Consider the following 22,302-nt stretch of genomic DNA (forward strand, 5'->3'; position numbering starts at 1 on the left):
GTTCTTCCTTTTCAGATTTCTTTTGGCTATTCTAATACATTTTAGAATTAGCTTGCTAACATCTACAAAAAATTCTTGTGAAGCTTTCAGATGTGACTATAGAGTCTACCTATAGAATCTACAGGTCATTCGTCAAGGGATGCTTCAGCAGCACTGAGTCTTCCAACGGGAACACCATTCCCATCTCCATTGATTCTGCTCACGCGCGCTCTGGATTGTGCACACGGGCCCTGCAGAGGTTATTTAGATTTATACCTAAGCGCCTCACTGGGAGGGGACAGCAGAAATGGGATGGCTTTTCAGACCTCAATTCCAGCCATTCACTGCTGAAGCACAAGCATGAGTAACTTGTGTAGACAGACCTGCTAACTCACCTACTAGTTCTAGTGACTCTTGGGCTGATTTTTCGCAATATCCTCAGCAGACAACTGTTATGAGTGCGCCCGACAATTCTTGCCAGTTTTCTTGTTGCCTTTTTGGAGGAGAGAATGTCTGATGGGCCTTATTCTGCTGTGTTTCCTGGTGTCTTTCTTTTTATTTATTTATTTATATATTTAAAAAAATTTTTATTTTATTCATATGTGCATACAATGTTTGGGTCATTTCTCCCCCCTTCCCCCTGCCCCCACTCCCTCCCTTACCTCCCTTATCTCTCGTTACCAGGCAGAAACTATTTTGCCCTTATCTCTAGTTTTGTTGAAGAGAGAGTATAAGCAATAATAGGAAGGAACAAGGGTTTTTGCTAGTTAAGGATAACTATACAGGGAGTTGACTCACAATTTCCTGTGCGTATGTGTTACCTTCTAGGTTAATTCTTCTTGATCTAACCTTTTCTCTACTTCCTGGTCCCCTTCTCCTATTGGCCTCAGTTGCTTTAAGGTATCTGCTTTAGTTTCTTTGCATTGAGGGCAACAAATGCTATCTAGTTTTTTGGGTGTCTTACCTATCCTCATATCTCCCTTGTGTGCTCTTGCTTTATCATGTGATCCTGGTGTCTTTCTTATAATTCCATTTTTACCTCCTCTGTTGACTTATTTTTACCTGTGACACATATATTTTTAAGATTATGTTTTTTAGTGATTGCTCTATAGTTTACAAATAAAACAGTCTGTGTCTGTCTTCAAATAATATACTGCTTCACATGTAGCGTAAGAACCTTTGAAGAGTACATTTTGAATTCTTGCCATTCCTTCAGCAACATGTCATACTTTTTTTGTTGGGCCTGGGGTTTGAACTCAGGACTTTGCACTCAGAAAGCAGGTACTCTACCACTTGAACCATACCTCAAGTTTATTTTGCTTTGGCTATTTTGGAGATGGGGTCTTGTGAACTATTTGTCCAGGCTGCTCTTGAACCTCCATCCTCCTGCTCTCGGTCTCCCAAGTAGCTGGAATTACAGGCATAAGCCACCAGCACCCAGCCGTTGGCATACTTTTAAATGTGATCCCAACACAGCACATTGCTACAAGTTCTACTTTAAACAGTTATCTTTTAGAATAATTTAAGACATAAAAATATTTAATTTTATCATTTTATTTCCGATGCTCTTCATTCCTAGGATAGATCCAAATTTCTAAGTCATACTTTCTTCCTGTGGAACTTCTTTTAATACTCCTTAAATTTTTTCTTCAACTTTCCCATCTTTGTTTGAGACAGGGTCTGGCTGAGTACTCCAGGTGGGCCTCAAACTTGCCACCCTCCTGCCTCTGCCCAGTGTGCACGCCCATGCCTTCCCCAGCCTTTGTTCACAATTTTTGGTGGTGTTGGGGTTTGAACTCAGAACCTTGCACTTGCAAGGCAGGCACTCTACCACTTGAGCTATGCTTCCAGTCATTTTTCTGAAATAGGCTCTTGCTTTGTATGTCTAGGCCAGCTTGGACTGAGATCCTCCTATTGGTGCTTCCCAGCAAGGCTGGGATGACAGGCATGCACCACCACGCCTCAGTCATTGTTTGAGATGGGGTCTTGCAAACTTCTTGCCCAGTCTGGCTCAAACCAAGATTCTCTTTATCTTTGACTCCCAAGTAGTTAGGATTATAGGTATGAGCCACCACACCAAGCTTAACATTTCTTTTAGAGAAATGACGAGTTCCTACAGTTTTGTCTAAGAAAGTTTTTACCTTGTTTTGGAAGGGTATTTTCCTGTCAGTAGAGTTTTGGCCTGATCATTTTGCTTTTGGTACTCTGTAAATCTTATTCCATTATCTTCTGGCTAGCATGGGTTTTGATGAAAAGTGTACCACAGTTCTCACCCTGTTCCTCTGTATGTAGCAGGTTCTTCTTCTCTAGCTGGCTTCATTTTTGTTGTTTGTTTTTGGTTGTAGCAGTGTGAATACAGCACACCTGGGAGCACATGCGTGATTCCTGCTTGACTCACCATGCTTCTTCCTTCTGTAATTTAGTCTTGTAACTAATTTTGGAAAATCCTCAGCCATTACTTATCCAAATATTTCTCTCTCATGTCTCTCCCCCGCCCCACTTTATTTCTAGCTGAGCATATGTGAGGGCATCTTATCTTGTCCCTCTCTTGTCCCTCTCTTGCCCCTCTCCGTGAGCAGTCTGGGAGTCCACTCATTCTTTTCATGGTTGTGTTGAATCTGCTGATGAGTCTGTAGTGGCACTCTTTGTCTTTGTCACTATGGCTTTCCTTTCTAGCATTCCTCTTGATCCTTCTTACAGGCTTCATCTCTGCTGGTGTTTCCTATCTGGTCGTGTGTGACATCTTCCTTTTCCATTAGAGCTTTAACAGATGAGTCCGTTATTTTAATTTTTTTCCTGTTAGATTCAAAATCTGTGTCATATCTGAGTCTGATTCTTTTGATTATTCTGTCTCTACAGACTGTTTTTATTTGTCCCATAACCTTTTTTTTTTTTTTTTTTTGCGGTACTAGGGTTTGAACTCAAGAGCCTACACCTTGAGAACCACTCCACCAGTCCTTTTTAGTGATGGGTTTTTGTGAGACAGGGTCTTGTGAACTACTTGCCGGGGCTGGCTTCGAACCGAGATCTTCCTGATCTTTGCCTCTTGAGTAGCTAGGATTATAGGCATGAGCCACCGGCACCTGGCAGGAACACATTTCCCATTTCTGGGGTTGGGAGGACAGGTGGCAGATGTCAAACCTCTTTTCCAGAGCTCACTAAAAGCCCAGTGTCATCTAGCCTGTTTTCACAGACAACATTGCAGTTTAATCCTGTTAGAAAGATGACATCAGGTGTCGTGTCAATATGTATTGCTGGTGGGAAATGCATAGTAAGATCTGGAACTTGTTTTACCAGGAGCTGGATATGTGGCCGGAGAGGGACAGCAGGTCTGACGCCATGCCACCTGGTACCGGGTAGTCCAGCATCACAGGACCAGTCTGAAGAGAAGCCCCCACCACCACGCACCCACCAAAGCTGCTCCCCAACTTGTGGACCCCGCCCTGGAGCCTCATTTGCCCTCTGTCTGAGAAAGGGGCCCAGAGGGTGTGCCCAGCCAGGCTAGAGAACTTCCGTGTGCCAGGTGGTGGGCTGGGGAGGGGCCGACATTCTTACACTACTGAGGACTCTGTGCCCAGAGGTCCTGCGAGAGGGGAGGGGTGAGGCCACACACTGCCTGGTGATGCTGCCCATGAGGACACCAGCAGGGAGCTCTGTCTCTGCGCAGAGTTCACAGGAGGGTCCCCAAGCAGGTGAGCTTGGAGCTGAGCCTCAGGAGTATGTGGGGCTGTGTGGAAGAGGACAGAGGGTTTCCCTAGGGGCACAGGAATGTGGATGCTGGGTGAGAGGCATGCCAGGCTGTCCTCCCTAGATCCATGCTGTGTGGTCAGGTTCCCAGCACAGTAACAGATACCCAGTGCAGTCCACTTACAGAGAGAAAGGGTTATTCTGGCTCACAGTTTTGGAGGTTTCAGTCCATCATTGGTTTGCTCTGTGGCTTTGGACCTGGGTTGGGCAGCACAGTCATGTGGCAGGGTGACACCACTTACCTCATGGCTGGGAAGTGAAAAAGAGAGAGGAAGAGGAAGGGGCCATGGTCCCACTGTCCTTTTCAAGGCTACCCTTCCAATGACCTAAATACCTCCTCACAAGGCCCCATCTCTTGAAGCTTCTATCACCTCCCGATAGCACCATGGGCTGGAACCAAGCCTTTAGCACAAGGCCTTAGGGAGACACTTACACAGTCCATATAGCACATACTGTCTCATCCAGGCCTCAGGAGGAGGCCTGAGGCCTGGGACGGTGACCTCAGATGTTGCCCTGGGTAGCCACTCAATGCCAGGGCCAACCGCTGAGACTGGGGATCAGTGAACCTCCAACGTGTATTTCCTCACCTGTCAAGTGGGGATACTAATGCAAGTCTAATTGTTGATGAGCAAAGAGTGCTGGGCCAGAGTCTGGCACACACCTGTGCTCACTGGGCATCAGCACTGCCTATTCCTCAGTCCTGAGCTGGCTGGTGTCCTCTGGGCCTTGCTTGGACCTCCGCAGGTTGTCCCTTGCAGACTGATGCCTCTTTCCCACCCACATCTGCCACCACAGGCCTGGCTGACACAATACGGTCCCCATCCCTGGCTCAGGACACTGAGAAACAAGATGGGGCAAGACCTGCACCGTCACAGAGGAGCTTCTGGGACCTAGGATGCCTCTGCCCCAGGACTCCACATGCCTCCTTTATCAATCTACTTGGCTCCTCTCCTCCTCCCTGGATCTTGGGCTGCCTGTCCCATTCACCTGTAGCAGCCATGCTCCCTCCCCTGACCCCAGGTTCTCTAGGATTTGAGACCTCCCCAGTCTTGGCCTGGCTGGAGCCCCTTCTTTTCTACCCAGGGCCACCTGCCATTGCCTGTGCCCCTGGGACTCAGCTTCCTCCCTCCCCCACTCCAGGGGCTCCCCCACCCCCAGTGTCTCCCTCTCTGCAAGGGGTTGGAAACACCCCTGTGGGTGGCGCAGCTGGAAGTGGGCTGTTGTGGTTAGCAGGGCCTGGGGCCCAGGGTACCCGCAGGACAGCCTGCCTTGCCCTTGCTTCCTGAGAGCTCATGTGGTTTCTGGGTGACCTCTGACTCCTCTCCTGCTGAGCAGCCATGGCTGTATTCAGATGAGGGTAGGGGCAGGAAGAGGCCTGTTCACCCCAGTGAGGCCTCAGGAAACAAAGGATTCAAGGGCGGCTGGCCAGGGCTATGAGATCTCACCCTCCTAGTGGCCTCCCTTGGAGACACCAGGCCCTGCTCCTGTGGTGCTGGTAGATGTAGGCCTGCTGCTCCACGCGGGAAAGTCCTAACCCCATACGGTTTGGTGAAAAGCAAATCTGCACAACTGTTTGTGTTCTAGGGGTCTCAGTCCAGGACGATGGCAGAGGAAACTGTGATGAAGCCAAAAGACCACCCCCACCTCTCGTCACCACCCCAAAGCCAAGATGGGCAGAGCTGCCATTGGGGGACAGGGTCAGTCGGCACCCTGGGCCCAGGGACAGAGACATAGCTACACAGATAGTGCCACAGGGCTCCAGCTGTCCTCTGACCCAGGACAATAGGTAAGCAGTATGTAAGGGAGGAGGTGAACCCTGGATCATGGAGTGCAGGGCTCTGGATTGGAGGAGGTGGCCAGTCAGTAATCATGAATCAAACCCCCGCAAATTCCAGGTGTTCAAATTGTTTTATCTTTAGCAGTTCTTGTCACTCTCAGGAATCAGTCCTGCAAAGACTGTTTTATTTACTCAAACCAAGGAATGAGGGCGCCTAAAGATAGCGGGGTGCCCCGCCAACGCCCGGGAGGTACAGGGGTGGGGGCCACTGCCACGAGAGCCTGAAACCTGCCTGAGCCGCTCTGGGGATGCTTTGGGAGGCTCATTATGCCCTCCAGGCCACACTTTTCTTAGTCTTGGGGACAGATGGCTGCGATGTCTGTCCTGCTGGACGCAGCACAGGCACCTACTGGAGGAAGGCGCGGAGGAAGTCGTTGTAGGAGATCTTAGAGGACAGCGCTTTGTCGTAGTACTCCAGCACATGGAAGAACTCCTCCTCCGAGAGGTTGATACTGTACTGCCGCAGCACCTGCAGCCAGAGCGCCCGCGTCCCATCATGACATGTCACACAGACCAGGACACACTGCCTCTCCCTGCCCCTCCCTGCCTCTGACCCCCTCCCAGCAGCACCCTGTCTGCCCACGCGGCAAGTTGCCAGCCCCACCCTCCCACAGTCCCTCCAGATCTAGGTTAGCCACCCTGGCCAAGCAGCCTCCAGGTTGAGGGGGAAGGACTGGAGGGGACGCTCGCCAGGGGCCTTAACATGGGTCGGGCCTCAAGATGCAGCCCACCAGGCAGAGGAGGGTCCACAGATGAGTGATGTAATGACAGTAATGCAGCTGGGGGCAGAGGCCACTAGCTGTCCACCCATATCACCTGCCCTTCCACCTCAGTGGCATGGCTATGTCCAGGTAATAGGGCCCATTTCTCAGCCTCTTGTGCAGCTGGGGGCAGCATGGCCTGTAGACCTCAACAAGAGTGCTATGTGGAACTGCTGGAACACCTTCTCTCAGTGAAAAGGGCGTGCCTTTTCCCTCTCCTCTGCCTGGAATATGGATATGATGCTTGGGCTCCAGCAGCCACCTTGGACCTTGTGGAAGGAGCCAGGTGTTGAGGATGGTAAGAGCAAAATACATCCTTGATGCCAGCTCTGGACGTCCTTCTTCTAGATTTCATTTATGTGGGAGAGAAATAAACTTCTCACTAAGCTGGTGTTACCTTTTCCCTATTACATGCAGCTGAAGCAAATCCTAACAGCTACCCTGGTAAGTATGGATTAGGGTATAAATTTCTTCTTCATGGTCTTGTGTTAAAATTTGTTTCTAAGAGGAGACTAGAATGTGGGGCTAGAAGACCCTGGGATCCCCAGGACTGAGGGCAGCTGGCCTGGCCATGGAGCCAATGGACTGAGGCAATAAAGGAAAGAGACCCAGTGTCCAAGTGCCTGTCACGCCCATCTGATCTCCAATGCCAGCTCTGCTGAGGCAGTGTTCCCATGTGTACTGCCTTCTCCCTGCCACCATGCCTGCAGTCCCTGAAGCTGCCTGAGCAGAGGGAAGGAGACCACCCTACTTCCTCTCCATACCATCCTTGCTGGACATGAAAGGAGACTCCCTGGCTGGGGCTGCCTGGCCCCAGGAAAGGAGGCATTGGGAAGCCACTGCAGGGTATATTAGGCTGGGTGGACACAGCTGACATTGAGCCATTTCCTCCCAGGGTGCACTGCAGGGCTGGGGCTTGCTGTGCAGGCTGCCAGGGAGGCCAACTGTGCCTGTCATAGAGATGCTCTTCTCGGGCTGTAGTGAGGACCAGAGGCCTTGATGGGGTCCCAGACCTGCTCAGTGCTCTGGGAGCAGCCACAGTGGGCTCCAGAGAAGCTGAGCTCATGCAGTTGTGCTGGGCACGGTGCCTCCCTGAAGGAGGAGACCCTGGCATCAGGCCTCCCTAGCTTGGGGCCCACTGAGGGTGAGGACCTGGGCCTTCCTGGAGGAGTGCAGTGCGCCTTCCTGGCCCCGGCCTTTAGACTCACCTTCCTGAAGTCGGCCGCGCTCAGCAGGCCTGTCCCACCCTCGTCATAGGTCTTGAACGTGCGCCGCATGGGCCTCCAGCAGTGCAGGATCTTGGGCTGGATACGCAGCAAGGCAGAGTAAAAGGAGGACGTCTCGGCACCAGCCTCTTTCTAAAAACAAGAGCGGACAGGGCTCAGAAATGCAATGGGCGGCTAGGCAGCACTGCCTGGTTGTGCTCCTGCTAGGAGATAGCATCACTGTCCCTTCTGTGCATGGGGTGTGCTGTGTGCTGTTTGAAAACACTGCCTTACATGTCTCATGCTGTCCTCTCTTCCACACTTGGGAGGAAGGTGACCTCCTAGCCCAAGTCTCAGAAGGCAAAAGGAGGCTCAGGGAGGTGAAGCGATTCTGGCTCTGACCCCTGCACATAGCAGGCCATGTCCCCTCCCTCCCAGGGACCACAAGGGCAGAGATGGGCAAACACTGGCCCAACTTCAAAGCAGTTTGAGGAAAGAAAGCAGTTCAGGCTGGGTCTCCTAGCAGGCTATTAGAATGAAGGGTGCTTGACAAAATCACCAGGGTTGTAATGATATCTAGTAATTAGACAGTGCACTCTGCTGTGATTATTTCATTTAGGTGCTATTAGATAGAAAACAGGTTGTTTTAGCCCCAACACATGTCTGACTATCACAGAGGTGAACTGTAGGCAATAATGTGTAACATGTTTTGGGGAAGTCTAATTTTAACATGGTGCTACATAAAATAAATTAGCACAGACTTCAATTGCTTTCAGTTTTCTATCTTTTAGCACCTGTGGTGGAAACACCCCGTGTGCTCAGAGTTGTGTGAGCTACCGATCTGCATAATGGGTAGGGTTGCATGCCTTGTAAGGCAGGGACTTGGGGTTCTCTGGTTCACCCCACATCCCTTCCCATCCTAGCGCAGCAGAGTCAACCCTGCAGGACACCTCTCCACCTGCACCCCCGCACCCCGGGAAACAATGGGCCAAGTGGCTTCCTCAAGGATGCCTCTAAAGGTTGCAGAGGACTCTCCCTCTCAGCTTCTCTGCAGAGAGACTTCTGACCAGAGTGGCAGCTGCCAGAGTAGATGCAGACTGTGCCCAGGACCACACAGGTATCAGGTGCAGTGCGGGACCCTGTCCTAGGAGGGCACACAGGCCTCTCCACACATGGGGTGGCAGGGTGGGAAGACCACTTGGAACCACCGAAAGGCACCTGGGTAGGGGCAAGGAATGCAGGGACTGTGCTGGGACATCTGACAAGGCCCTGGGCCTCTCAGGCCACCCAGAGCATGTGTCACAGCCTTTTGGCCTTGCTGAGATAACAGGTCCGGAAGCAAGACTTGAGAGGGGCACTTGTGTTCTCTTCTTACCAGAGCCCTGCCCACACCTCACAGGACCTTGTAGCCCAGCAGACCTCCCCCTCATTTACAGAAGGGGAAACTGAGGCCCAGAGTGGCAGAGGAAGGAGAGAGCAGACCTTCCTGGTCCCACCAGGCTCGTACCAGGACAGCATTTCCCTGTTCACAGAACTAGTCTAGCCCAAGGGTGGCCTTAACTTTGTTTTCCTTCATAAACTTGGCCTACATCTTGGATACAACTCCTGCCTAGTTAAACCGGAAACCATGCTAGGAGGATCTTGCTGTGTGAAATGTCTGCGTGGAATGCACACACCACTTTGCAGAGTGAACCCACTCCTCCTGATCCCTCTGACAGCAGTCTGGGGTGCGTGGGTGGAGACTGGGTCAGGTCACTGTACACATCTGGTCCCCTAGCTAAGCTGTGAGGTGGCTGCAATCAGCTGTGTTTGTCCCTGGCAGTGATAATGCAACTGCATTTGCTATTTAGTTTAGCCCAACTTCACTCAGCATTACAGGAGTGCACAGTGCCGGAAGATGGAACAAACCCATCTTCGGCAACCTGGTGTAGAAAGACCTGGCTTTGGGTGTGGGTTCCAATGACAAAATTGTGAATGACTGAGAATGAAAGGCAAAATCAGCAGGGATGTGGACTGCAGTGCCACGTGAGCATCTTTATGTTCCCCACTCTTTTTGAAGAGAGAAGGAATGGACAATCGTGGGTGGTCATGTGGGTAGTGACAGATGCTCCACTCAGACCAGGCTCTGCTGGTCTCAGCTGACTGATGAGTATCCACAGCTACATCTAAGTTCACAAGGTTTAACTTAGCTGTAACCTCACCCCCCCACAAACAAATCTGCATACCCACTGCCTTTTTCTTAACTCCCAGGCCTTGTGTGAGTGGCTCACACTGACTGTCTGTCATTCCCATGTTTCTGGGTGCTCTAGGAAAAGCCACCATAAGCAGGTCAGCCATCCAAACAAGTCTGAGGAACCAGGGTCTAGGCCACTAATTCCCAGCCTGGGTGCCCTGACCCTTATAAGGTCCTAGAGGGAGAGAAAGGAAATCCTTGAATTATATCCAAGATAGTGAGTTTCTGAGCCATTATGCATGTTCCAAGAGCCTGATGGTAGCCTCACCTTTGCCCCAGCCCTTGCCTCCAGGCATAAGCCTAACACACAAACCTTGCCCTCTCATGCTGACTTGGCAACTGCTGCCGCTGTATGGGCTTTTGGGTAATGGAGGAATTGGGGACAAGGCATTGCTTGTCACCTACCATATGTGTCTAGAGAACACCTGAGTCATACTTATGGGAAGCTAGCAGTGAGGCTGGGGACATCTGGAAAGTGAATCCTGGCTGGCAGCAGAGCTGGGCTGGGCTCTGGCCAGCAGACCTTTGTAGCCAGTCAATACACCAAGCCCACCCTTGCTGTGAAGCAGAGGGATCCCCGCATGTGATGACCTGCACATCTCTGACACCTTATCACATACCATCTTGTGCGCGTTCTGGATCTTCATCCTCTGCATCAGTGAGGTTTCCTTGGCTTTCAACAGGAGGACACAGCTCTGAATGAAGTCACAGTAAGCAAATTTACCATTGTTTTTCAAGTCATACTTCATGATGAGCTGCTGGCTCTCCTCCTTGCTTATATCCAGGTTGAATTTCTCCACAAGAGCTAAAGACAAAAATGGCAGTGTGGTTGGTGGCCATCCATGCACTCACTCATTCACTCATTAGCTCATTCAGTTCTTGCTGAGGCACTATCTCCTGTGAGCTCAGCTTGTTCCATGTTGCACAGAACTCAGGCTTAGTGGGTGGACAAGTATGAAACAAATGCACAATAAACTAAGTGCTACAGGGAGGGGGTTTGGTCCTGCTGGCCTGGACTGTCCTAGGGTAACCTGCTGTCCTGGTCACCAGAGCTATGGCCACAGAATGTGGACACAGTACTGCAGGAGCAAGGACTACCTGGAGGAGGGCCTATGCCCCGTGGACAGAATCTGGGGGCTGGACTGAGTCAGGGGCAGCTGGTACACAAGGGAGCAGTGGTATCTGGTGGGGGCTGGGCTGTGGGGAGGGGTCAGGGCTTTCTGATCAAATGGTTTTCACCTGGGCAGCAGAGCGCTGCTCTTGGGAGCCTTGTTAGGTCATGAGAATTTACACTTTGAGCTTTCATCCCAGTGACGTCTAAAATCTGTCAAGCACACTCTGTAGTGCAGGGTCACCCAACAGACGAATTATTGCAGTGCTGGGGTTTGAGTCTGGCTTTAGGTCATGGGTCATGCCACGTCGGGGACCACCTGGCTGACATTAGGCCAGCACACCTTAATGGCAAGGTATCAACACTCGCCACCCCATTCCTGGGCTCCAATTTGCTTCCTATCCTCAGGCCAAAACTTCTTCTGGAGGATGGGATCCCTGGGCTTTGGTGATTTCTGGGACTGGTCAGGACGAGAAGTGGACACAGACTTTGTATAGAAGGTGCTGCTGCCCACCTTGGACAAAAAAGGGAGGTGAAAAGCCAGCCAGGGCTAGCTGGCGAGGCTGTGGGGCCCAGAGGAACTGTCTAACCAATGCTCTCCTGCCCTGTCTCGCAGAAGGTCATCGTCAGTGAGGAGAAAATACAGAGGAACTTGAAAACCAACCAGTGCTTTTTATTTTTGCAGAGTTGAATTTTAGATGCACTGCTGAAGTCTGACAAGTCTACTGAAGAAAGAACGGGTGGCTTACCTGAATTCATGGTTAAATAAAAGAGCAATGATAATCACAAGAGTGCACACGTTAAAACTCACCATGTTCAAAACCAGAGAATTAACTAAAAGTCGAGCAGAGTCCAAACTTGCATTAAACCCAATATTGCTGATTTGTCTTCAGCAAAATATATCACATTACATCATTGAAAAAGCATTTGATTATTACTTACTTTATTTTTTCAAACTTAATTTATAAATATTTTTTATAGGATCTGTTATCTTAAAGAATTTACACCTTGTTCAACCTCTGCGTTTTAAGCCACAGTTGCGATAAAGTAATTTAATCGCATCAGAGGGCTCCAAGGAAAACTTCCTCCTTTGAAAAGGTGTGCTAGGAAGAGAGGGAGCCAAGCAGGTGCCCAGACTTACCCCTGTGATGTGAAATGTGGCATGAGCAATATGCAGCAATTAGTGGAAGGATAAATCCAACTGGCTTAATTTTTAGAGGCTTATCAAAATGACGCACAGTGAACAGGGAAATGACAGTACAGTGGGATGCTAACAGGAGCGAATGCCCAAGAGTGTCTGCCCCAACCTCTTGCACCCTTCCCCTCTGCCATGGGTGGGGCTGAGTGTCCCCACCTGTCCCTTCCCTTTGCTGTCAGAGTCTGTGGGCATTTTCAGTCTCCCAGTGACCACAACCAGGTCAGATCTCTAGTGCTGAAATGGGTGGAGTGTGGACTAAGCCATGTGGGATATCACAGCTGCCAGTTCCACCCAAAAGTGCCAGAGTGTGCTCCTCTCTCTGTCGCTTTCCTCTGCACTGGGCTATGGAGTTGTGCTCAGTTGTGTCAGCCACAAGGGTGACAAGGTGTTATCAGGGGATAGAGCCAAAACGCACCCAGGAACTCAGGAGCGGTAATGCCCCCCTGCCTGTCCACATCCCTCTCCTTGCACTCTCTTAGGAGCTCATGCCAGCAGCCCTGGATCTGCTTCCGCAGCTTGCTCTCAATGGGTTCACAGTTCTGCAGGGGCGGGGTGCCCGGCTCCAGCATCGTGCTCGCTGGGGTCTGGCAGGGAGAGAACATGTCATTCAACAAGAGGTTTAAAGCGGAAGTAATAAAACTGCAGTGGGACTTGGGGGTTGAGGGTCACAGTCTTACAGGTAGTATCAGCTCAGAAGTAAAATGAAAACATGATTACATAGATGTAATCTTTTAATTTTCATCAGTAGGCTATATTTGGACCAAACAATAATAATCAGAACCAGAATCCTATGTAGCCTGGGTTCAAATGTATTACTGGTGTGTAGTGTGAAGGACCGTGGTGTGTGTGGTATGAAGTGACTGCAGTGTGAAGTGACTATGGTATATTTTTCACTGGAAGAATCCTACCAAAGAAAGGGATGCAATTCAGTAAACACATGTGGATGAGTGTGTAGTCATTCTTTGTTTTCTTTCATTTGAAAGGAAGGCCGTCAGTTCAGTGCAGCCCAGATATTTCTGCACACACGCCTCCTCCACCCGTGGCTGGCTGATAGCAGCTCCCCTGCTCAGTGGGACTCCATGTCTTTCTCCTGAGCCAGATCCTTCACATTTGGGGGATAACTCCCTTCTAGTAGCTGCTCTGTCAACACTTAGTTCTCCTGGACTCTCCCCTTTCCTTCTCCATCCCACACCCTGTCCATCAGGAAATGCTGCGGGCTCCACCTTGAAAATGTGTTCATGGTCCAACTCTGTTCACCAAGCTCGGCCCACCCCTCCAGGTTAGTGGGCCTGCCCCTCTGCCCCGTTCACAGGCTCCTGTGCCCATTTTTTGGCCATCTGCACCTGGGGAGGGAGAGCTGAGCCAGCCACACACTCCCACCCAGGCCGTGGGGAGTGAGGGTACTAGGGCTGAGAACTCACACAGGGATGACTCCGCGATTTCAGCCCAGTTCTCAGGTCCCGAGAGGGTGACCGGGTTCCTTCGGAGACCTCTGGGGCACTGCTGCCCCGGTGGGCAGCAGTGGGGTCGCCCAGGGCTGGTGGTGAGGGTGGCTTCTCAGTACTGAACTGGCTCAGGAAGTCCTGGTACTTCAACCTCCCCTTGGCATTGATGGGCATCTTGCTCCAGAGCCTATCAAACTGGAAAGCAAGCAACAGTGAACAAGGTCAGCTCTCCCCGTGCCCTAGAGAAACAGGGTGGGAGGTGAGGGCCATCAAATGTTCCAGGGGCCAAGGCCCATGCTGATTGAAAAAATAAAAAAGGCACAATCCATTTGACCTCTGCTCAGAGGAAGCCTCTCGAAGACTGGAAAAGCCAAGACAAGAGGGTTATTCATGGCTTCTGCAGGACATTTTTTAATTGAATTGGGCCCTTAGTAAACAGTTAAGGGCCATTAAATCTTATGATTAGTCACAGTGACTGAGCTGCAGGGGATGAAAACATTTTAGGAAAAAATCCACATCAAACCTCTGGCCCACCCGTGTCCCCAGGGAAGCCAGTCTGACTCACTCCTCAGCCTTCCTGGCACACCTGGGTCTGCAAACAGCTCATCAGGTGACACAGCCTCAGCTGCTGGATTTGTACCCACAATTTATCTCACCCCAAGGGCAAAAAATGTCTTCTTGCAAGATGAAAAGGGAGCATTCGGAAGATTATGGCTCAGTGTTGTTGCTGTCTGATGCCACAGACCATGGAACCACACAAAGCAGATAGAACAAAATGACTCGAGGCATCCTAAATGAGCCACTTTTGATGACTTGAAAGCTCTTAGGGAGTCAAGAAGCCCAGAAATTTGCTTCCAATTTGATGGTCTGCCTAGGCCCCGAGCTGATGGAACCCCAGCCTCAGCACAGGCTGAGGGAGAAGCAGCCCCGTGAGAAGTAAGATTGGGGGCTCAGGCCCTGACCCCATTCCCCGAAGTCCACATGTTGCCAAAAACTTCTGTGTCTCCACTCCGGTGCTCCAAAAGCAAATGAATTTTTAAAATGTTTTTTGGTGGTGCTGGGGCTGGGGTGGCTGAACTCAGGGCCTCAACCTTGTTAGACAGGTGCTCTAATCCCTGAGCCACGCCACCAGCTCTTTCTGCATTGATTATTTTTGAGAAAGATCTCGCTTTACATCCAGGTGGGCCTGGACCACCATCTTCCTACTTGTGCTTCCCCACGTAGCTGGGATGGCAAGTGCACACCACTGCCCCCAGCCATTGGTCAAGTTGGGGTCTTATGAATTCCCCTACACATTTGACTGGCCTCTAATTGTGGTCCTTCTCATCTCCACATCATTAGTAGCTAGAACTACAGGTCTGAGCCACCACTCCCAGCTCCCCAAAACAAATGAAAATGACCATCCTCAGGCTTTGTGTGAAAATCTGAACACCTTTCAGGCACCATACAAGCCCTGACCTGCCAGTCAAATTTTTAGGTGAGAAGTGCGTGTGCTTTCATGTGATTTAAGACAGGGCCCTGTTTAGTCTCTGTCACTATGCTGGCTCACTCATGCTGGAGAACAATGGAGATGTTTAGACTCTGGACTTTTGTCTTGTTGCATATGGTAAAATTCAAGAGCATAGCCAGTTCTTGGTTAAAAGAACAGAAATAAGATAACTTCCAAAGAAAGAGAAAGTTAGAAAAGGAATTTTTAAAAGCTCATTCTAAAAGAAGACAAGAAAGAAGACTTAAAAACATTGTAAAATGCCAGGCATGGTGGTATGCCTGTAATCCCAGCACTTGGGAAGCTGAGGCAGGAAGATTGTGAGTTCAAGGTCAGCTTGGGCTGACCAATATAAAAGAGATGAGTATTAAACAGAAAGCACACTACTGGATGTTAGAAATAGACACATATAACAGTAATCACAATAACTGTAACTGGCCCAAACACCCATATAAATAAAAAAACTGAGATCATTAGATAGGATTTTTAAAAACCTACTACAGGCTGTTTATAATATATACATACCAAAACATAGGTGTCAGAGGGGCCAAAGATTTAAAAGAAATATAAATAGATATACCCAGAAAACACCAAATAAAAGAAAGCTGGAGTAGTTATATTAACAACAGGTAAAATAGACTTTAAGCCAAAAGCTATCTTCCAGGCTTAAAGAAGACAATTTCATAATGTTGAAAGGTTAACTTCATTAGGAGGACAGAACAGCTCTAAGTCTGTATACACGCAATTTAAAAAACACTGCAAGAGACTGATAAATATACCATTATAGCTGGAAATTTCAACATATCCCTTAGTGATTGATGGACCAGACTAAAAAGGATAAAGACTCATGAGGCAGAAATGACCTCTGGCTTTAATAAATAAATGTGGAGCTCCTCACCCAACACGTACTATCTAGACACAAACAAAACATTTATAAAAATGACCACACATCAGGTCTCAAATATTTCCAAGAATTGATATGATCCAATTAGATTTGCTAAGAAAATCATGTTAATTTGTAAGTTAATAACTTTTTAAAACCATATTTATTTGGAAACAAATGTTTCCAAATGTTCTAAATGTTCTGTGGATCAAAGAAGGAGTCAAGATGGAAATTAGGATGATTAAGAACTGAATTATAGCTCACAGAATGGCTCAAGTGGTAGAGTGCCTGCCCTGAGTTCAAACCCCAGTACAACAAAAAAAAAACACAAAAAGAACTGAATTATAATTTTATTTATTTTATATTTATTTGTTGTGGTTGGACTTTGAACTCAGGGCCTCACACTTGGTAGGGAGGTGCTCTACCCCCTGAGCCACTCCCCCAGTCCTCTTAAAATTTAAAACTATATATCAAACTTTGGATGCAACTAAAGTGATAATTAGAAGTTTATAGTTTTAAATGCTCATTAAAGAAGGAAGAAGAACTAAAATCAAAAGTCTGTGTCCAACTTATGCTAAAGCACAGAGGACAAAGAGCAGACATCAAGACAGTAGAAACCAGGGGTATAACTGAACCTGCAAAGATCAAACTTGATTCCTTGAAAAGACAGGCAAATTCTTATAAGAGTAAATGAGGAGGAAAATAACACGAGGAAGGAGGAAGGAGAGGTCAAAGATTTTTATAACTATATAAAATGAATTACTATAGATATAGTAGGGCCTAAAGAAGACAATAGAGATAATATTATCAATAATTTTCTGACAATGAATTTGAAAAACGTCAGAAAAGTAGATACATTCCTGAAAAAAAAATATGAACTATCCAAATTGACAAAAAGAAGAATGCCTGGATATTCCATAACCATGAGGGGAATAAATTGGCAGGCAGTTAAAAATCTCCCCATAAAGAAAACTCTGGGCCTGTATAACTTCACGGGCATTTCTACTCGACTTTCAAGATGCTGGTACCTCAATCCTGCAAAAACCCTTCTAAAAAAGATAGGAAAAAAGTGAGTAACAAATGCCATCTACAAAGTTAGTCTAATCTTGATCCCAAAGCAGCATGTCATGTCATGGTCATGTTCCAGACAAGATGAGAAGTAAAAGTATAGATGAGTGCCACAAATGTAGACACAGATCATATGCCAAAATCCTGCAAATGGAATCCAGCATTGTGCAAACTTTTAACAAATCCTAACCAAACTGGGCTCACCCAGGAGAGTCAGCTAGGTCTAACATTAGGAAGCCCATCAACACAATTCCCTGTGTAAGACACTAAGAAAAGCTACACGAATGCTTCAACAGATATGGGAAAAGCATTTATAAAATCGATGTCCATCCATGGTTGACAGTTCTTAACAAAACAGGAATGAAAAGGAACTTCTTATTGTTGCTGAAGAACTTCTTGTACTTAATATATAAACTTACCTTTAGAGAAAACCTATTTCACCTTGAAACATTAGCAGCATTTCTGTTAAAACCAAGGATAAAACAAGGAAGTCCATTTTCACAACTTCTTTTTAACATGGAACTGAAGGTTCTAGACATTGCTATAAAGCAAGAAAAAGAAACAGAAGATTTGTGGACTGGAAAGGAAACCCTGCTGTTGTAATTTATAGGTATGATTTGAGGGCATAACTTATTTTCCAGAGAACCTACTGGCAAGTACAATTACTGAATTTAGCAAGAGTAATGAGCAGAAAGCTTATCTTAAGAAAATACCTTTAGAAATATTTTATTACAATAAAAATCATAAAGCATTTAAGGATGCAAAAGACCCAAGGCAGAAAATTATAGAACTGAATTAAAGACAGTAAGGAAAACCTACAGAAAGATAGAAAATAATGGTAGACAGTAAGGCTCAGTGTTAAAAGAGATGACTTCTCACCAAAGAGATGTGATTTAACACAATTCCAATAAAAATGTCAAGAGTTCTTTTTAATTCTTTTAGAGACAGGATCTTGCTATGCAAATCCAGCCTGGCTTTGAACTTGAGATTCTCTTGGCTCAGTCTCTTGAGTGCTGGGATTATAGCTGAATGCCATCATGCCTGATTTCCACAGAGTTCTTTGTGGGGATTTATCAGATGTTTCTGAAACATCCATGGAAAGCTTAAACTATTGAAGACACTTCTGCAGGAGAAGAAAGAGGGAGGGAGGGCATACCCTACCCAACACCTATGAAGCCTAAATATTTAGATATTAATTATTATTTGGTATTAGCCCAAGGACAGAAAAAAGAACCAGTGGAACAGAATGGAGTCCAGAAACAGACCTAGACAGGCAACTCAATAAATGACACAGCTGGTGTTGTGGATCAGGGAGGATTACAGAATTCTGAAAGGGGTTCTGGGAAAACTGGTCACCTGCATGGAGAAGCATGGGTTTCTTTTCTCCTACAGTGTAGAAAAGGTATCTCAGCATATTGGAGATACTAAGTGAAAATGTCAAACCTGCAGCAGAGAGGATGACTAATGTCCTCAGGACCTGGGAGAGGAAAGGACACCTTAACCAGGGTGCAAAGTGGAGCCATAAGTGGAAAGCTAGATTTATTCAGTCACTAAAGTGAACTGGCTTTCATCAGAGGACACACAAAGGCACACACTCACACACTGGATTTACATCAGTTCTCCAGGTTCTCCCTTACCTAACTGGTGGCTCAGTCCCTTCTGGTCCTTCTGGTCTCACTGCCTTGCACCCTCAGCCACACCCTAAGCTCCGAGCCAGATGCTGCTGTTCTCTGGCCTCCACCCTTGTGCATCCACCTCTGGGCTCTGCAACTTCACATGAACAGCCAGCCCACTTTGGCCTGTCTGAGGTACACAGCCCAGCTCCAACTCCTGCCCAGCCCACTGCTCTTACTGCAGGCTCTAGCTCTGGAACATTCTCCATCCACCACTTCTCACCTCCTCTGCCTCACCTCCCAGCACCATTTTTTTAATTACATGGTTTCCTCCCTGGTCCGCCGCACCACCTTTGTCATGCCTCTGGCTGTCTGCCCACATCTGCCCCCTGTTTTCTGTGCCTCTCCCCTCTATCTCCACAGAGCAGCCAGAGTGCTGCCATTTAAAGGCATCCTTCCTACCACCCTCCATCTCCACTGTGTGAAGACGAAGTCCCCACACTGGCATTTGATGTCCCTCCCTTCCCAACACAAGCCCAAAATCCCTCCATGCACCATAGTCCCTGCTGCCAGTGCTACCTCTGGGCATGAATTGCATGTGGATTCAGACGGCTATGTGCCTGAGGACCTGCAAGTGTGTCCCAAGGGCTCAGCCAGATGAGACAGAGGTCAAGGTTAGAGCAGGGGAGCGGAGAAATGGAAAGGGAGGCACAGTTAGTTCTACCAGATAAATGTGTGGCCAGGACAGGCTTCCCTCTGCTTTGAGTCTGGAAGGAGAAGTAGCCAGCTAGAGATGCAGGAGGCAGGGAGTGGTGGAGGCGGCAGCAGGCAGAAGCCGCCAAGGCTGAACTTCAGCTTGGACCATCCCCACTTCGTTGGGGATGCTACTTGCTCAGAAAGGATGAACAACAATGTGTTGAAGCCACACAGCCGGACAGTGCAGAACCATGGTTGAAATCCAAGTGTGCCTGCCTGAGGGTTGGTTGGCTTTCTGCGAGCATTTTCTGACTTTCCAGGGGTGTCTGTTTTGAAAATATTACACCTAAAATGCTCAGAACTGTTTAATAGTACCTTTCCTAATATGGTCACATATAAAAAAACTTCTCCAACACCACCGTGGGCTCTTCTGAACTGCCTGGCAAAGAGAGGATCTTGCTGCTGATGTGTCTTAAGCAGTAACCAGACAGACCCACTTCTGACAGCCTTCCTTTTAGGACACTTCCTTTTAGGAGTTTCTGCAGTCAGGGAGACCCTGCAGCCTCCAACCCCAGCTGCTCTGGAAGTCTCTCTCCTTTTCTGAAAGGTTAATTGCACAAGGTTTCAAAAGACCCGGCCCTTCCCCTACTTACAGAATTCTGGAAGTCAAGAGAGCTGATGTGCAGAATCACAATTGCTGCATTTTTTTTTTTTTTAGCATGAGATCAGTTTTTTACAATGTAGATACAGTAAGTGGTGAAACCTGTAGCTAAGTGTTATTTACTATGGCTGGAACTGTCCCGGCCTCCTCAGTGAACTCTCACTGATAACGGCAAAGGGGGACCAGACCTAGAGAGTACAGATAACTTCTTTGTCATACTTGACTGGACCCTGCCCTTCAACCAAGGTCACTGAAAAGCCATGCATGTGGAGAGAAAGCACAAGGGACTTGTACTGTTTACCAGTGATAGGCAGAAGCATGGTCTGTGCTGGTCATCACCCAGCATGACCCGGGGTGTACAGGCCAGCGTCTGATGCCCCCATGATACAGACTGTAGCTGACATGTGCCATCTCAGTTTTAGAAAGGAGAATTTTAAAATGAGTGCTTAGTTTTGTTGGGGGGCTTGCTGTGCTGGGGATGAGAAACTCTTCTTAGTGGGAAATTAAAATCAAACTATTAGGAATGCCAGGTATGTTAGTAACTACAGCGAGAGTTCAGTCATTTAGAGAAAATGAAAAATTGTTATTAGTCAAACCTTTGTTGCTGAAACTTTTATTGGATGGCCCACAGAATAATCAACATGACTGTATTCACTATAAAGGCGTGTTTCCAACTGTACTGAGGGAGGAAGAGTTTGTAAATACAGACCTTGCTGGCCTTTGATGCTGTGTGACACGACTGTTTGGGAACAGCACTTCAATTTACTTAGCAAAAATGGTCATAAAAAGCTGATGTTTGGGGAGGTTAAGCTGATGTTCACAGTCTCATGGTCTTTAACAAATGCATTTTTCAGGGCAGTGAGTTTGGAGGCCTGAGGAGGGGCTGTCGTGGGAGTGCTGACAGCCTTGTCTATGGAGACTTTCAAGAACTTACCCTAAAATGCCACTAAAATGAGAAATAGAGGCTGGAGTAGTCCAGCTCTGGAGGTGACAGAGAGAGACATTTCCTGCTTCCTGCCTGGTCTAAGGAAGAGGGGGCAGGGTGGCTTTGAGAGCATTTTAGGATCTCATTGAGTCTGAGTTATTCTCTGGAACAGGGTACTGACCTGTTTGAAACCTGCAGAGGGGCAGCAGCACATTTTTGGGGGTGAAGAACCAGCATTGCTCTGGCTGCCCAGCCACTGGGCCATGGAGGGAGGTGGGGGCACTGTGAACGCCCCACAGTAGTACAGTGTCCAGGCACTGTTCAGTGTTTGGCTGGCAGTGAGGAGAAAAGCAGCTCAGTGCTTGCAGGCAGTGTCTAGAGTGATCACCGTCTGAAGTCAGCCAGGACTGGCGCTCCCTTCCCTTCTGAAGCCCCACCTCCCCTAGCTGCTGTGCCAAGGTGGACCTTGGATGTCATCGCCTACAGGTGCTCTTGGCTGGAAAGGCTGGAAGGGCAGCCTGTTGACAGAGTCTTTGAGATGAAAAGGAACCCAGATCAGTCCTTGTGGGGGAGACTGCAGGGGAAACACTTCTGGGGCTCTGTGACAGAGAAGGGACCCTAGAGAGCAATGGCCTGTGTCCAGCCTGCACACAGTACAGAGGCTCACTGGAGGTGGGCACGTCCCCAGCATGCTTGGAGTAGCAGCCCCAAGAGTGGCAGAGAGAAGAGAGGTGGGGTGATGGGGGAAACCCAGCAACGCCAGGGCCCATGTCCTTCCACCCTTGTCCTCCCCGCTACCTGCTGGGGGTTGGGGGGACCCCTTTGGCTCACAGAAGTGCTGGATGAACAGGGAGGAGGAACGACCATAGGAGCTGGGGCTGATTTAATTTTGAAAGCAAAGGGACATCATTTGCACCCTGAAAGATGTGGTGTGATTCATAGCTGTCACATAAACAGAAGGCTCCCCTGAGTCTCCAGTAAGATTTAAAAACAAAACAAAACAATCTCAAGCCTTTTGAAAACAGAGAGCGTGCTCTATGCACTGGGGCATGGTGGCCTAGGCGAGACACTGCTCAGGGTGAGTTGCCCAACACATCTTACCTGCTCGTCAGTCAGGATCTGCACGTGGCGTGTACAGATGGCCCTGAACTCGTCTCTGGAAGCCGTGTTGTTTTTCATGGTGTCAAAGTTCTCAAACTCCTGGGCAATGGCATGGTAATGGGCAGTCACTGCCCTGTGGAGCCGTGCCAGGATGTCTCTGTTGGCCACTTCTCTGGGAGATCTGGGCGATGCTTTGGGCATTTTCTCGGCCCACTCATCAGCAGCCTGCACAGAACAGAATGGAAATTGACCAGCTGGGTGGCTTTCTTGGTTCTGGGCCCAGCACCTGGGGCAAGTCCCAGGAAGGCACAGCTCAGTGGGGAAGAGAAGCCAGGCACAGCACTTCAGTTTTG

General features: G+C 48.4%; 1 protein-coding gene across 13 annotated transcripts in view; it reads right to left on the reverse strand.

Annotated features, from left to right (window-relative positions):
- Positions 1-5,601: 5,601 nt before the first annotated feature.
- Positions 5,602-22,302, reverse strand: part of Efcab6 (EF-hand calcium binding domain 6) — a 225,839-nt gene continuing 209,138 nt past the window's right edge. For 7 of the 13 annotated variants that reach the window (XM_074084647.1, XM_074084646.1, XM_074084652.1 and 4 more), the window contains 6 exons: positions 21,950-22,174; positions 13,493-13,711; positions 12,487-12,655; positions 10,383-10,567; positions 7,533-7,682; positions 5,602-6,032 (listed from right to left, as the gene is read on the reverse strand). In XM_074084647.1, the coding sequence (XP_073940748.1) occupies positions 5,910-6,032; positions 7,533-7,682; positions 10,383-10,567; positions 12,487-12,655; positions 13,493-13,711; positions 21,950-22,174 (1,071 nt within the window). In that variant the 3' untranslated portion in view covers positions 5,602-5,909. Of the gene's footprint in view, positions 6,033-7,532; positions 7,683-10,382; positions 10,568-12,486; positions 12,656-13,492; positions 13,712-21,949; positions 22,175-22,302 lie in introns of those variants that run through there. The other 6 variants (XM_074084642.1, XM_074084654.1, XM_074084640.1 and 3 more) reach the window with 4 other exon arrangements.

This window comes from Castor canadensis, chromosome 8, assembly GCF_047511655.1.
Source record: "Castor canadensis chromosome 8, mCasCan1.hap1v2, whole genome shotgun sequence".
In the NCBI taxonomy this organism is placed as follows: Eukaryota; Metazoa; Chordata; class Mammalia; order Rodentia; family Castoridae; genus Castor; species Castor canadensis.